This window comes from Pleuronectes platessa, chromosome 13, assembly GCF_947347685.1.
Source record: "Pleuronectes platessa chromosome 13, fPlePla1.1, whole genome shotgun sequence".
In the NCBI taxonomy this organism is placed as follows: domain Eukaryota; kingdom Metazoa; phylum Chordata; class Actinopteri; order Pleuronectiformes; family Pleuronectidae; genus Pleuronectes; species Pleuronectes platessa.
The window spans coordinates 20,290,274-20,306,530 of record NC_070638.1 but is presented as its reverse complement, the minus strand read 5'-3'; the positions used below and the strand labels follow the sequence as shown (position 1 = coordinate 20,306,530).

At 42.6% G+C, this 16,257-nt stretch overlaps 1 protein-coding gene across 1 annotated transcript; it reads left to right on the top strand.

Annotated features, from left to right (window-relative positions):
- Positions 1-5,527: 5,527 nt before the first annotated feature.
- Positions 5,528-16,257, top strand: ankrd33bb (ankyrin repeat domain 33Bb). The gene is made up of 5 exons (XM_053438681.1): positions 5,528-6,013; positions 10,123-10,252; positions 14,649-14,789; positions 15,347-15,510; positions 15,601-16,257. Exons 1-5 carry the CDS (start codon positions 5,528-5,530, stop codon positions 16,255-16,257), a joined length of 1,578 nt encoding a protein of 525 aa, XP_053294656.1.

The window sequence follows — 16,257 nt, the reverse complement described above, 5'->3', positions numbered from 1 at the left end:
TTTCTTCCAGACGTATGTTTTGGTTAATTATCCTGTTTGGAGAAGACAAAACTATCTGATGCCTCGATAATCTTCTGAGTTCACTGTGGCCTGCACTGAATCACATGACTGAGCCGCCTCCATGTTTGACTCGGGGGACGGTCATCTTCTCTTCCAGACCTTCTTTTCCTCTGGGAACACCGAGTTTATTTTTTTTCTCAAGAGCTTTGAGAATTTTCAAATCCTTCTGTTTTATTCATTCAGAGACTTCTTGTAAAACTGTATTACGCCTTTTCTGTTATATATGAGCTTTAAGCCTCACTCTGAGTGAATCAGCTGTTAAAGGCATATTCGCCATAGGGCCCAGTTTTTTTTTCATCTGTCTTAAAGAAATTTGTAATGTCTCCAAATGCATCGGAGACAACGGCTGTCACACATTTAATATGTTTTTCTGTAAAAATTGTATCTTCTTCCACGAAGCCACTTCAGTCAGATATTGAAGCATGCTGTTCTTGGGGTTTTCCTTTGTTCTTCGTTCACCACCTGAACTGTCCCTCTGTTCTCTCTGGTGATCATGTTCCTCTTGCAGTCAGGGAGGATCTTTATAATATATCAATATTATTTGTTCTTTTATCCGTTACCTTCACCATGCTTGGGAAATATTTTCTTCCTTCCTTCCTCACAAAACTTTATTTTCATTCTCGTCACTGTTCGGTGTTATGAACACAATAATACCCAACAACACGATGAGGACCTTCTCTATTTTAAAAGAGCTGAATGATTGAATTAAGTATTAAACTAACCTGAGATATATAATGAGGACCATCTGCTTTAATTATCGCGACAATTAATTGCAACCTCACCAACTCAAATTGGTTCCGATAATTTTGTCAACACAAATGTACAAGATCATATAGCAAGAATTCAGCTGTTTACAGTTTCAAATGAGTAAAGACCAAAGAGATTTAAATCAAAAAGCTTTACAGTTGGACTGTGTTATTTCAGTGAGGTGTCACCACGTCTTTACACTTTATACACAACATATTGTAGCAGCAGTTGCATCTTGGGTCTCTTGCAAATGTGTCTGGTCTTTTAAGGCCTCAGCTCTGTCTTGTTCTAACAGATAACCACAATGTCCCAAAAAAATTTAAATTAAAATTGTATAATTTTGAAAAAAAAAAGTGTTTTAAACCAACCTGGCTCCGATTTGAAATCGTGTCTCTTACTGAATGAAAACGTTCCTTGGGGAAACAGGAAGCGGGGTTTATTTCTGCTGAATCCAATTACGCGTCAGCTAATGCACAGTCTTAACAGTTTTGGAAGCCAAGGACAGATTAGCAGCATATGCAGCTGAGACAAGATTTCTGCTGTCAAGGTAAATCAGATTTTTCCAGCCTGCACTTCATGTTTCACATTCCGATCAACCTTTTCATAGCAATTAAATCACAGAGTAAGTGTCCCTCCTTAAGGAGCTCTGAGAGGATTAATGCTGCGTCAGAAAGGCCTTCCTTTCCTCTGCTACTCTATCGTCACACCAGACTTCAGGCTCAAAACAAAACAGTGACACTTTCCAGCTGCTCCGGGTCCCAGCTGCAAAAACTGACAGATAATAAATTATTCTTAAAATGTTTACTGTTACAGATGTGGATGCCTGCAGAATTTGTACAACAATACCTTTATTTTGAAAGGTTCAACAATTTAGATTGTATCATGGTAGGATAAGAATTATCTTTACATTGGATAAGAAATTCCACCTGTGGGATTATCAGTTTTAATGTATAGTAACTGTAGCTGCCATATAAAATAAAAAGAAAATATCTTAACTGGAAAAGACTGATTGTGTGTGTTGTTCTTTGTTTGTGGTGTGAACCATGTTTTAAGCCCTTTGAGGATTTTCAAATCCTTCTGTTTTATTCATTCAAAGACTTCCTGCACTGTATTCAGCCTTTTCTGTTATCTATGAGGTTTAAGCCTCAATCGGGGTGAATTAGCTGTTAAAGGCATATTCACCATAGGGACCAGTTCAGCATTCCATTACACAACTGGAGGAGCTGAAACAGAGGAGACGATGTAGCCTGTGCTGAGACCAAACTTGTGTGTGTCAACATAAACAATTGTCTCTTAAAGATAAGTTTACGACAGAGTGCTAATTTTATTCTTTTGCATAATTTTTATTTAGTTTTTTTGTAAGTATGAGTTGAGCTGAGATGAGGAGCCTCTGTAGTGCCTGTGTGAGCTCCTCAAGATTATCGGCAAGAACCAGGGATCTTCACAGCAAAGCAGGTCTTTACTCTGATGGCATTAGAGGGTGAGGGAAGACGTCAGGGTTCCCCTCATGCTGAAGGACAGGGATTGAGACAGAGGTAACTGGCTGCCTGAGATCAATCTGACCTGTGTGAATGGGGAGAGGGTTAGAGCAATGTTCCTCGGACCAAGGACAAGAGAGAGGACGAAATAAGACTTGACCCATTCACTCTCGTCTTGTTAAAGCCACACTCACAGAGGGGATGGAGACCTGCTCTGGAGCTAAACCTAACACATATCAAAGACGTGAAGTGTGTAGCAAAACAAACCTTTTACCTCCAAGTGTTTGTCAGGTCTGCTGTGAACTCGACGATGCGATAGGCCAGTCCAGGGGCGTTTCTAGGATTGAAAGAAAGGGGGGGCTTAGCCCGTAAGGATGCTGAATGTTAAGGCCAATGTATGCTTCTCCGTTTTGACGAACACGGACAGATAGGACCGCCCTCTCCAACGTGGAACGCCCTCTCCGGGCCTCTCCGCGGCTCCTCGGAGAGCTTTTCGTGCAGCTCTCATTTTTCTAACTACACGTCGAAATGACGGAGAGCCCACGGATAGCCCTTGGCTGTGATTGGTCCGCTAACGCCAGCATTTCGGAATGGAAACTTCCTGTTCCATTTCCTACATCACAATAAACCAAAATCACAACTACGACTCTATGATTAATGTGACAAGTGTGTTAAGCCAGCGGCGTTGTCCGGCTCACGGTGGCTGGTTAGAGCACTTACGGCATGTGTGTACGGTCACATGAGGTTATAACGAACTTTGATAACGGGGCTAGCGGGCTAACCACCATGCTAACTGCGGTGGGAACAGCGCACAAACCCGCTGACTTTAATCCCACGGCTCTCATGACACTGTTTCTCAAAAACCGTCAGGTTAGAAGCAAACACTTGGTAGTAGCTAGTATCGGGTGTCCCTGCTGACTGTGTGTGGGAGCTGGGGGGAGCTAGCTGCCTCCGTGTAGCTTCAAGCTGTTGCAGCTGTTGAATTAGCAACGCAGTTTGGAAACAAGACCGGGGAACCGCTGCGTTAAGACACGATAACATAAGCATTTTGACCCGCTGGGTGTCACTTTATTCAGCAAAAACTGTCGCGTCATCAACATCCTTTTTCTGTTAGTTGCCATCGTTCACTGTGTGTGAGGAGCCGGGACGACGTAAATAAACCAGCGTGGACTTCTTCTATATACCTCATGAGGTAGGCTTCTCTAAGCTCGACTTCAGTTGCGCCATCTACTGTTCTGGCGGTGAATTGTTTTCACAACAAAAAGGATTGTACAACTATAAATCAAAAAGGGTCCGTCCGCTCTGTCCGTCCGTCAGTCCGCAACGGACTCGGAGAAGCATACTGAGGCCTTGAGGCCTTTAGAAAAATGAGAGCTGCACGAAAAGCTGCACGAAAAGCTCTCCGAGGAGCCGCGGAGAGGCACGGAGAGGGCGTTCCACGTTGGAGAAGGTGGTCCTATCTGTCCGTGTCTGTCAAAACGGAGAAGCATACATTGGCCTTTACTTGGCAGAGTGAGAAAGCCAGCGCAGCAGCGATGCAGACTCCCCAAGGTCCTAGTGCCCGATCTTTTATTGTTAAGTATGTAATGTGAAGGGGGAGAAAACATACAAACCAGAAACGCACTCACATATGTAGCATGTTAGAGTTATAAATAACTTGTCCATGTGTAAAACAATAGTTTAATTTAAAAAAAAAAAATCACAATAATTATTTGGGGGGGCTGAAGAACATTTTAGGGGGGCTTCAGCTCTGACTCAGTAGTTAGAAACAAGGACGCTGAGGGGTTTTTAATGTAGATAAAAGCCAATAATAATCTGTTTTAAAGTATGCAACTGATACATCCCACCCCTCTCCTATTGGTTCTCTTGTCAAAGGTGTGTTCACCAGCCTATCAGATTCAGATGCATACCATTATAAACAGTTACTAAGATGACAAAAAAGACACCTTGAATTGTGCATCCATTATGTCTTTATGGGTTTTACATCCAAAGAAACCTTAATGACTCAGACTCAGGCGATGGGGACGTCACACAGACTTGAACTCGTCTCATACTCGACTCCGACTCTTTCTAGGTGATCCTAGTCCTTCCACTGTGCTCTGTGTACAAACTAGGTCACATGGGTGAGAAATCCAATTTAAGCTGGCTGTGTTAAGAGCAACAGAGGATGAAAACAGAGTGGGGCAGGGTCCGCTTGACCAGGTGAACTAATGACATTTATAAGGAATATCTATATTTCTATTTCTAGATTTCTTTATTTTGCACATTATTTTTGGACTTGCTGGTTTTCTTCTGTTGTCGCCGTGTAAATAGATATTCAGAGAGGTTCAGTTTAAGACAAGTCTATTTCTGCTTGTGCCATTTTCACAGTTTGCTGTATTCCAACAGCAAACATGTAAACTCTCTTGTCACTGGCTCGAGGAATGCAACAGGGGAGCTGAAGATGGAGCGAGAGAGAGAGAGAGAGAGAGAGAGAGAGAGAGAGAGAGAGAGAGAGAGAGAGACTAAATGGATTAACAAGCGTCAGTTGAAGCAAATGTCTCTCATCCCATTGCCGGCAATTGTCACAGAAGCCCAGGGTTCCTCCACAGGGAAACACAGGATTAGTTACTGTTTCCAACCAAGACGACGACCAGTTCCTTTGCTTTGCACAGGGCAACTTCAACTTTAACTTCCACTCAACTCTTCAAGAAGTCGATTCAAGCTGCCTGGCTGGGTGCTGACGTCATGATTATACAATGGGACCATCAAAGCTTGTGGCGCCTGTGTGACGACAAGTAGGCTTTGCTGCACTTTGTAAACCATGGATGCTCTTGGGCCTGTCAAACCGGACTTAACTGAAAACGTGACTCTGAAGAACCGATCAAGGAGGAATAAGTGTGACATTTTATTTCTATTGACTGTGTTTGGTCACTTCATTAGTATAGACTGGTGACTTCAGATCATGCACATGATCAAATATTTGCTTGTGACATTGTGGCATAGAGGATTTGTAACGTCTGTGGAGAGCTGAAGATTTATTTGACGATGCCGGAGGACTAGCAACAGGTGCAATGATCTTATGCCTCCGCTGTGACCTTTCAGAGATGAAAAGGAGTTAAGGTCAAGAACCTGGCCTGGATTAATTGTCATCTGGGATGAGACGCTGTATTGCGTTGGGCCAGCGGACATAAGCTCTAGTTCCTCCTAGAGTTGTCCTGGCACCCCACAATAATTGAAAAAGTGTGTGGGGGAGGTTATAAATGGTGTTGATAACGGAGGAGAAAATTGAAGGTTCAAAGGTTCGAGAGAATGGAACAACTGGAGGACCTGTATTTGGTGATATTGAATTCACGACCAATAAAGGGGCCATGGATACACCTGTCATGTCCATCACTATGGTGGGTGAAGATGGGAATGACAGCGAGATATCAGGAGAGGAATATCAAGAGGAGAGGGAAGTTGATTACACACGCAACTACTGGGAGGATGAGGACGATATCTACCAGGAGTTTGAGGAGCTGGACTTCGAGGCTCTGCCGGATCGCTCGGACATGCGGCGCATCGCCTCGGAAGACTCCTTCTATCCCCCAGACAATTCAGTCATGTCGGACATGTACCGCTCACCAAGCCCTGAGTCCATCTCCTTCTTCAAGGCGTGCTGCAACAACAACTCCATCATCGTCAAAATCATGATCAGACAAGGAATGTCCGAGGAGGAAGTGTGGGAGACAGATAAGAACAGAAGAGTAGGTTGTTTAATGCATTTTAATGAAATGTTGAGGGTTTATTTTTGTCTACTCACTTGAAACCCCAGCGCCATGGTGGAAATCAATGAAACTTCAATGTTCTCCACTGGAAACCTCTTTTGACCATTGACCAATGATTTCTGAAGGGCTTCAGGTTCCATATATATTTTATCACATAACAAGCACCCATTGTTTTCATTCCTTGATGTAATGGTGATCGAGTTCTAATCTAGTTCAAGCAAGTTTTGAGTCACTTTATTAACAATGTTTAATTATATTAGACAAATAATTCATCCGGCAATGATCAGGTCAACCAATGCGCATTTGTTAATTCACATTCAAAGTACGTTAAAAAAATCAGAAACAACATAGTGTTGGTTGCAAAATAGTGAAAATGTCAGAAATGTAAAGAGAAGAATTTCTGAAACACATCCACTGGTCAAATCCTTCAACGTTGGATTAGGCCTATATATTCTGATCTATTCACTGATTTGTGACTTCCATTGTTCATGGAGTTAATGTACAGCTGAGGAAGTGAATTGTTCTAGCAGCAATAGTCATTCATCACAGTGTTGGCCATGCTATGCCTGAACACAGATGCATTGTAGATCGATGTGTTGTCCAATATTGAAATGTGAATTAACCACTTCTTTAGTTTCCAACAGTTAGGGGGTTTAACCTTTTCAGCACATTACAATCACTATAAAACACCCTGTCCCCCCTTACACATGCATCAACCACTGCTCCTCAAAATAATGGGATAATGACACCCAGTTTTAGACTAAAGTTAATTGGCCATTTATATCATTTTAAGCATTTTTGCTTGTCCCTAATGTCAACAGTGAAGTTTACAGGTTTAGTAACCATCCTGAAAAGTGTCAGCTAAAATACATACATATATTCATAGCTGATCAACAAGCCAAACATCCAATATGTATTCTTATTTGTACAATGAAGCATAAGACGCACATTGACCCTGGGTGAACGGTTTCCTCACTGGCAGTCACATCAGGTTTTGCGGTCGGGCCAGCAGATCCTGGAGCAGCTCCAGGAGCTCCTGAAGGTCACATCTTGAAGGGGAGTTCAGAGCAGTTGGTTAAGCCTCCAGTGACAGATGGGGAGTGTAAAGTGCATAGCGGCAGTGTCAAGAAGAAGCTTGCCATCAGGGCTCAGCTTTTAACAGGCTCCTAGAGACACTGACCTGAGCCCTGGGTAAGAGATACTGTGTGCGTATGGAGCTGGAACACACAGAGGGATTGACCAGTAATCTCATATTTATACTGGCCTATATGAGTGCACTAACGTGTGTTGTGCCCCAATTGTTCACCTGAAGTGTAATATTTTCAACTTCTACGTGGAACCAGTGTGTTTCAATTATAATTGTGTTCATTTACAATACAGATTCAATTCAATTTGGTGCTTAATTTGTATAGCACCAAATCGTAACATGCATTATCTCAAGGCATTTTACATAGAAGGTCAAGACAACAGTTCCCACAATGATCAGAATCTTGGCGCCTGTGGAGAGAAAAACTCCCTCATTAACTGGAACAAACCTCTAGAGCCTGACTCAATGTGGGCGGCCATCTGCCCCGACCGGTTGGGGTGAGCAGGGAAAACTGGGGAGGGGAGAAGAGATGGGTGGAAAAGAGGGGAGAGAAGAGAGAGAGAGAGCTAGTTGGGAGGGGGAGAAGATGGTAAGAGAGAGGTGAGAGGGACCAAGAACACTTGTGCACCATCAGGTATCAGCTCTGAAAACAATAACAGTGTAATTGATTATTAATGATAGCAGCAACAGTTCATATGGTAATTACGTAATAATAGGTGTTATTGATAATAATTGTAATAATAATAATGATAGTTGTTATCCTGCAGCTCTGGAGTCGGAGATACCTGCACAGAGAGAGAGAGAGAAAGAGAGAGAGGCTATGGGAGCAAAAAGACACATAGTTGATGACATGTAAATAAATGAATCTGGAGACAGAGAGAAGGGGAGAAGTGCTCAGTGCATGATGGGAGTTTCCCCAGCAGGCTATACCTATAGCAGCATAACTAAGGGATGGTTCAGGACTCACCTGATCCAGAACTAACTATAGGCTGTTTCAAAAAGGAACGTTTTAAGTAGGGATGCACCGATTTATCGGCCGAACATCGGTAGCGGCCGATATTCGCCTCGTTTACTGATATCGGCTTATCGGTAATAAACTTGACTTTCACCGATATCATTGACCGATGTTCATATTTGTGGTATAACCGCTGGGCACGTGCCGCTGGCGGGGGAGCAGTCCCTCCGTCGCCCTCCTCTCCGCGCCGCCGGAGGCTCAGTGTGCGGCACCGGGAGGTCCTCATCCGGTGGCACCTCACGGCGTCACTGGTGGGGGGGCTTTCTTTCTCTTGTACCGCGGGGCGTTGTCCATCGCCGGCGCGGAGGGGACCGGGTACGCGGTCAGCGGCGGCCACTCTGGACGCGTGTCGGGCCCTTCTCGCGGATCACCTCAGCTACGGCGACCGCTGGGGGAACCCTCCGGCTGGCGCCTAGCAGCTGACTGAGAACTGGTGCGGACCAGGGGAATCCGACTGTTTAATTAAAACAAGCATCGCGAAGGGCCACGGTGGGTGTTGACGCGATGGGATTTCTGCCCGACACTCAAAACAGGTAAATCTGAGGAGGGCTCGTTAAGTTATCTTGACTCACGCCGTGTAACTTGGTGTAAAAAGTATGAGCGTAGCGTCTGTTTAAGTACTTTATTCTCATGTGCACCAACTCTATTCATCCGTCTCATGCACAGGTAACAAGGGAATTGACAACATACGTCATACACACAGAAGCCGTAACACATCTAATAAACGGGCAATACTGCTACCGTAAATCAATGAGAAGAGCGTTCTCTATAATGATACTTTAACAGGGCTGTTTTAGACAGGGTAAAAAGGTGCTGTTTTAAATTACCCTTGTGGTATTTTGACCAAAATATGTTACAGACATTTCATTAAGATCCCAAGGAACCATTTCAACGGTAAAATGGGCATAATATGTCTCTGTTAAATAAAGTTAAGTTAAATCAAAGATTGTTTCATAAATCTGATTCAATTTGTGCTCATTAAAAGATAAGAGTGATGAAGGGCTGAAATTATTTTTCTGGCACAAAAGGGTGAATGAATAACAACAAAAAGAAAATAAACAAATATCGGTATCGGTATCGGCTATCGGCCAGATTGTTATTTTAAATATCGGTATCGGTATCGGCCAAGAATTTCCATATCGGTGCATCCCTAGTTTTAAGTTTAACCTTAAATGCAGAGATGGTGTCTGACTCCCAAACCCCGAGTGGGAGTTGGTTCCACAGGAGAGGAGCCTGGTAGCTGAAGGTTCTACCTCCTGTTCCACTCTTACAGATTCTAGAACCCAGAGTGGGAACTGGTTCAACAGGAGAGGAGCCTGGTAGCTGAAGGTTCTACCTCCTGTTCTACTCTTACAGACTCTAGAACCCAGAGTGGGAGCTGGTTCCACAGGAGAGGAGCCTGGTAGCTGATGGTTCTACCTCCTGTTCTACTCTGACAGATTATTGAAACCACAAGGGAGCATGTGTTTTTGGGTTAGGGTTAGACCATTTCCCATGCATAGCGTAACAAGGTGACCCCAGTCACACTAAGGCTGGGGGTAGGTTAATTTATAGAAGCCAATCCCTTCTGTTGGGAAAACAATATTAGAATATCATGAATTACCCCAATTCCCAACATCGACAATGATATAACAGTAAATCAATCAGTAATACTTATGACAGTTTGGTGTTTGGTCAATGACATCTCCAGCTGGAGGCCAGTGCTGTGCCTGGACAGTCTATTACAGTTTCATTTGTTTGGCCCACACTGTAACTTACAGCATTTTGCTTTACTTGCAGGCAGGATGACCAACAAGTGTTATTTCTCTTTATGAGAGTCCTTGCAATGATTTTCTCCTGAGGGTTAAAATGGTGGTGTAACCACAAGAAAAAGTTTCACTGTGGCCGGGAGGAACAATATTGGGTGTTTTTAAAAGCCAAAATCAATCAGAGTCAAAGAGAGGAGGAAGAAGAAGAAACTCAGGCCCTCTTGTTTTTGTGTTTCAGTCTGGCCTGATTGTGGCGTGTTACCATGGCTACTTGGATGTGGTCATGGCCCTCTCTCAGTGTCCGTTTCTGGATGTCAACTGGCAGGACAATGAGGGCAACACTGCTCTGATCACGGCAGCGCAAGCAGGTAAACCCCCTTTGGGCCTTTGAATTGACCACCTATATGTAGATTGTCTCATTTTTTAAACTTCTATCGATATTTGCTGTAAACAAATCAAAGAAACTATCAAAGCAAATCTGTTATTAACAGCAGCTTTGTTGGTGTTAGTTTTCTTAATGATGGCCTTAAGTGTCATCAGGGTCAACCAGCACAGATCATATTACTTATTAGCCTCATTAGCTCTCATTCAGATTGTGGGAGCATGTACACACTGTGGCTGGTTGAGAATCACCTCTTTCTCTTGATCTTAGCCTGTATATTAAAATGGATGACTTGTCTTCACTTCCTCCCATTGTACAATCAATCAAATCAAATACATTTTTATTTGTATAGACCATATTCACAAACACAATTTGTCTCATAGGGCTTAACAAGGTGTGGCATCCTTGGCATCCAAGGAAAAACTACTCCAAAATTTTTGAACAGTTGAAGAAAATGTACAATCCTCTGAGAGAGCCCCATGTGAGGGATCACTCTCCCAGGATGGACAGAAATGCAATCGATTCCGCGTGTGATACATTTTCTGATATTGGAGCCGCAGTCTGCACAGTAGCGATCAGGGTTAAGGACAGAGGAAGTCCCACCTTGTAAAGCCCCATGAGAGAAACTCTTATTTGTGAATATGAGCTTTACAAATAAAATGTGATTGATTAACCCCTTAATGCCTGAAGTAATTTCCAATTTTATAAAAAAAATAGTATTTGTGTTTTTGGCTGTCATACAGATGCTAAATGAATTGGAGATTGTTAACTTCCATATAGCCTATACAGTAGATATAAAATTAAGGTATGAGGCAAATTAGAAACATTAGGCATAATGGGGCATTTAACAAATTTTCCAGTCTCTGTTATGTAGATTGATGCTGCTTTTGATTGAAATTGAATAGCAACATATGTTTCTGTACAATCATTGCTGTTCAATCATCACAGTATTTCAAATACAGCTTAATACCTCAAAATAACTTTGCTAGATGTTGGCAGAGTGCTTCCAATACCTTCCTTGGTATGTGTAGTATTTGCACCATCAATAGTAGTAGTACAATAATAGTACAGGCACAATCGTCACCTCGGTGGCATTAAGACCGAAATGGGGTTTGAGGCAAAATCGTGACATTCGTCCACAAGGGGCTAATAGCGATCCATGGTATCAAGGTCCCACTGGTTCATACTCTCGGTCAATAACGAGTCAGTTGCATCAAAACCAAAATCACATGAAAAAATATTATTGGGAAAAGAACTGGACATCTCTTTTTGAAAAAATATTTAACATGAACTTTGACTTACATTTACTAAACTGATGCAAACTAAAGGCCGGAAATGCGCGATTGCCAACGTACTTCTGTCTGATAGGCTCAACCAATCAGCACATCTGAAGCTCAGCAGTTATCATATTGGCTCATTTGCTTAGTATGAACAGAAAAAAAAATACAATAAACAACAATAAAAACAAAAGACTAAACTAGACTATCACAAGATGTCCTCAGTTGCTTTTATAATATGGAAAGTCCCTTCTCCTGTTCTTGTCATGACAACATATCACTTTATCGGGTTACATCACAAAACCTTTTTGTTAAGTCAGATCTTTTAAAATGAGACCATACAACATTTGAAGGAAGTCGCTACACTGAGAGGATTAATGCTGACGTCTTAACTGGAAGACCAGCGGCTCATGTGGCTAATTTTAGCAAATGCTAGCTCAGAGGAGGCATAGCATTAGTGACATTACAGTGAGTCAATACGCTCACTTAGACACTCTGCACTGGGGTTACTTCACATTTACACACATCACAGGTCTCCAAAAGAGCATCAGTTCCATCACTGAACTCAACAGTGTAATTTCAGGGATACTATAAAAACTGTGCAACAGGGTCACAAGCATGAGCAGCAACCAGATTAGATGACACGAAGTAAAGGCCAAGGTTGAACCGTCTAACCTGTAAACCGATTTTTCAAAGTAAAACTCGAGGGTACCAATTTGACCATTTGTCTCTTTTTGTCTGCCTTCAAAGCTCATGTTCCTTGATGCAGCTAGATTATTTTTAGTGATTCTATGAGATTTCTTCTTTTTCTTTGCTGAGTACAATATTATCATGAAACAATCGCTGAATCTGAGCAACAAAAACAATCTATTGTTCTTCTTTAATCAAAAGTTCATTGTAATTGAAGGGAAATTCAATATTCTATGACCCTGTAACTTGTATTTGTGGCTGCTGTTCGAACAAAACTATGATGTGACTTTAGCTGGTTCCTTCTTTTATGACTGCAACGGAGAGATGTAATAGACTTGTATGAGAAAGATTAAACTTACATCAAGAAAGAAAAAAATTTCACGCACACAAGTGAAGTTTCTACATCTCCTCTCTCTTGCCAGCTGTGAAAGAAGCGACTTGTTTAAAACTAATGGAGTCATCTTGAGTAAGTGTATTTGAGGGAGACCGTCATGCTGACGTGTTCACTCCGACAGGGATCCATAAAAAGATTCTTCAGAGAAGATAGAGAGCTCACTGAGTTTCTTTCTCCTCCATTTACCACAGTGTGGAGCGTTTTCATTGTTATACTTCATCCTTTGTACATTATCGTCCACACACAACTGTGATCACGGAGGAGGCACACATATATTTGTCATGAAAATATCACATCTGTGTCATATGTGTGCATTTATAAGCCCATTATTGGTGTAGCCTTTCTTTACATCAGGTAATCATCCCTGTAAGCGATCTAACATCTGGTTTATCTATTATCCCTCCTAACAAGACATTTGACCTTTATATACGTTTCTCTCCCCCACTACTTTTACTTTAATGCATAATCTACAGTGGTAGAAACTTCAGTGCAGAGAACTGAGTTTGAAAATTGGTCCAAATTAAAGCTCCGATCGTATTATGAGGTCTGGTGCCTGCAAGAATCCCTGTTATTTGCTAACATTAGACAGTATCATGGCGAAGGTAATTTCATAGCGATGCAGCCACATGTATCAGACACAGCGACGCAGCCTCTCATCTGCTAACGATGATGAATGGCTGCAGACTAGTCTTCATTTTCTGCTCCATTAAAAAAGTATTGATCCCCTTTCATGACAGAGTACTCTGCAACACCTCGGGGGAGCAGTGACCAAGTCTGTGATTCCTGCAGCAAAGTGGTCATCAGACAGAGGAGAGAAAGTTTCACTCGCTCTTTACTAAAGGAAGAAAATATCTAGACAGCTGGAGTTAACATTCAGGATTTAAAAGAATTATTACTGTGTAACACAATGCAATTAAATTACAGCTGAAGTTCCTTTATTCTACTTTCAACAAAGTGGCATAAATGAAGGAGAGAATAATCCAGTCTTAGTTGTTTGTGGCGGAGGATCAGGGATCTTACAGCCTGAGCAAAGAGTCTGGTGATCAGGCAGTGGACACTTATCGTGCATGGCAAACAGCAGCAGGGTGAACAGGCTGTGTACCTGATGGATGAAATCCCTCATGTCTGGTACAATGAAACAGGTCAGAGGGTTTTATTACCCTGGTTTTATTCAGCCAAGTTAATGATGTGAATGTTTAAGAAACTGCAGTTTTACTTCAAGTTCCATTTGGCTCAGTGAAGATACTGATAAATGAATGTAAAGTGGTTAGTGGTGACTTGACATTATGATAAGACATGTAATGCAAAATAAATCTATGATCTTTGATTGCATACATATGCAGAATATGTCTTTAAAACTAGGTGTTGTTGGGGGAATAAATAAATAATTATTGCTGTTAAATCACCAGTTTGTGCTTTTGAGTTACTGCATTTATGTATTTAAGTTCTTCATTGTGTGTATTAATTGTGCTCAAGTGTCAGATATTTCCGTTTAGACCAGAATGGCGACGACCACATCCAACATTCACTGTTGGCCTCATGTGTACAGGACCCACATAGCATCATTATTGGCACAGATTTGGCCCACATCCCACATCAGGCCAACATACTGCAGGTGATGATGGTACTTGGACAGTCCGCTTCTGTTTGCCAGATCTAGGCCACAATCAACCAATCTCAACCACTTTAGGTTCACATCCAGATTACACCTTGCTTGCTTTGCCAAAACATTTATTTTGGGATATTTGGGCACATTCGCTTTTTTACAAATGGGTCACTTTTTTTAAAGTTCAGCCACAAGAAGGCCAGAAGTGTCGCATCATTGCCACAAAGTTACATATTAAGAACACAAACTTTTCACACTAATTGTTTTCTTCAAAATGTGAATTGGAGGTGTTTGTCTGTTATATGGATTTTAAAAAGTTGTGTGAATGAAGAGAGCCAAATTCAATGTCTGAAGAAGCTACGTAGAGACCTGTCCATATCTAAATGACCTTTCCATGTCTCTCTCTGTCCTGCAGGTCATTTGTACATCTGCACCTATCTGCTGAGCTACTTCCCTGGGTTGGACGTTGAGAGGAGGAACTGTCACGGTTTCACAGCTCTGATGAAGGCGGCCATGCAGGGTCGAGCTGAGTGTATTCGGACTCTCATGCTGGCTGGTGAGTGTAGCTTCATTTTCTTTTTAATACAAAAGAACACAGGCAGAGTAAATGAGCATCAAATTCTAGAAAAACAACATATTCTGATTGTTTTGGACCCATGAGGAAAAATAGTGCTAGTCTGTGATATTGGGCTATATCAAATCTTATGTATAAGGGTAAATGTATGTATAAAGTTTCTCATTTATTGTATTAAATCAATGGTAAATGGACTGTATTTATATAGGCTTATCATATATAGTTTTATTGTATTTATAGTATTTCTTATTATCAACTCACGTCTTTTTACAGCACAAGTTGCATGCACCTATTCACTCTATATCACTTTTTCCATAACATACTTTCATACACTGTGGGTACAGTGTTCAGGGGCAATATTGGGTTCAGTATCTTGCCCAAGGACAATTCTGAAAGCAGACTGGAGGAGATGGGAATCCAACCATCGACCTTCTGGTTAGTGGATGTCCTGCTCAATCTCCTGAGCCACAGCTGGATCAGTGCACATGCTCATCAGATTCCTTTCCCTCGATCGTCTCCATAAATCTTCATGTTTCCAGGAGGTGATATTCAGGCCCGGGACAGCAGCCGCGGTCTGACTCCCAGGGAGTGGGCTCTGTTCACTGGTCGCTATGAGACAGCCAACCTGATGGACCGTCTGATGCTGAAGCCCTGTGCCGAGCAGTTCTGTGACTCCTTCCCTCTGGAGTGGCCCATACTGGAGGTTATTACATTCATCATGACATGGAATTTATATCGAATTCTTTTTGGAAGTTGTTTCTTTTAAACCACAATGTTTGATGCTCTTGTGTAGGAGCTGGTGGACCAGGGCCGAGCACCAAACTCTTGCTGGAGGCGTTTGATCAACATTCTCTCCTGCTGCCCTTATAGGTTTTACATCAACAACAAGGTAAACCCTGTGGACGAGGGTGTTCTCGACCACATGGTCCAGATCACCACCAGTCTCTCCAGCCCGCTCATTGCCATAGCCTGCAGAACAGTGTGCCCGGGCAGCCCCCCCTGCATCGGGAAGCGTCGTCTCGCCGTGCAGGAGATTCTGAGGCGGCACCGTGTCGCTCAGCTGAAGCACTTGGGCCCTGACAGACTGAACAACTATAAGAGATTATTCCAGAACTCACAGGTCCTCCTCATTCCCAAGGAGAGGGATCGGAGGGCCAGCCTGCAGCCCCAGCTGCTCAGTGACATAGCCATTGCGTCCTCTGTGGCCTTTAGGCGAGCCAGTCTCCTGCCACTCAAAATGCTGAGAAGGAGCAGTGTGCGGCCAGGCATCATGGTGCCCAAAGTGAGGCTCTGCAAGGCCCCGGCTCCGAGCTTTATACCAGAGAAATGCAGACGGAGCCGTAACCACAACGAGCTGCAGATTCCCAAGTGGGATTACAAGATGAAGAGAATAGAGAGGAGGCAGGAGCAGGAGAGGCAGACATTGTTAACTCTGATCAAGAGGAGGTGA

Bases quoted from the DNA above. Each gene is read 5' to 3' on its own strand.
- ankrd33bb (XM_053438681.1), top strand. From the start codon at position 5,528: ATGGTGTTGATAACGGAGGAGAAAATTGAAGGTTCAAAGGTTCGAGAG. The intron at 14,790-15,346 runs GTGAGTGTAGCT...TCATGTTTCCAG, and splicing joins TCGGACTCTCATGCTGGCTG to GAGGTGATATTCAGGCCCGG. The intron at 15,511-15,600 runs GTTATTACATTC...GCTCTTGTGTAG, and splicing joins TGGAGTGGCCCATACTGGAG to GAGCTGGTGGACCAGGGCCG.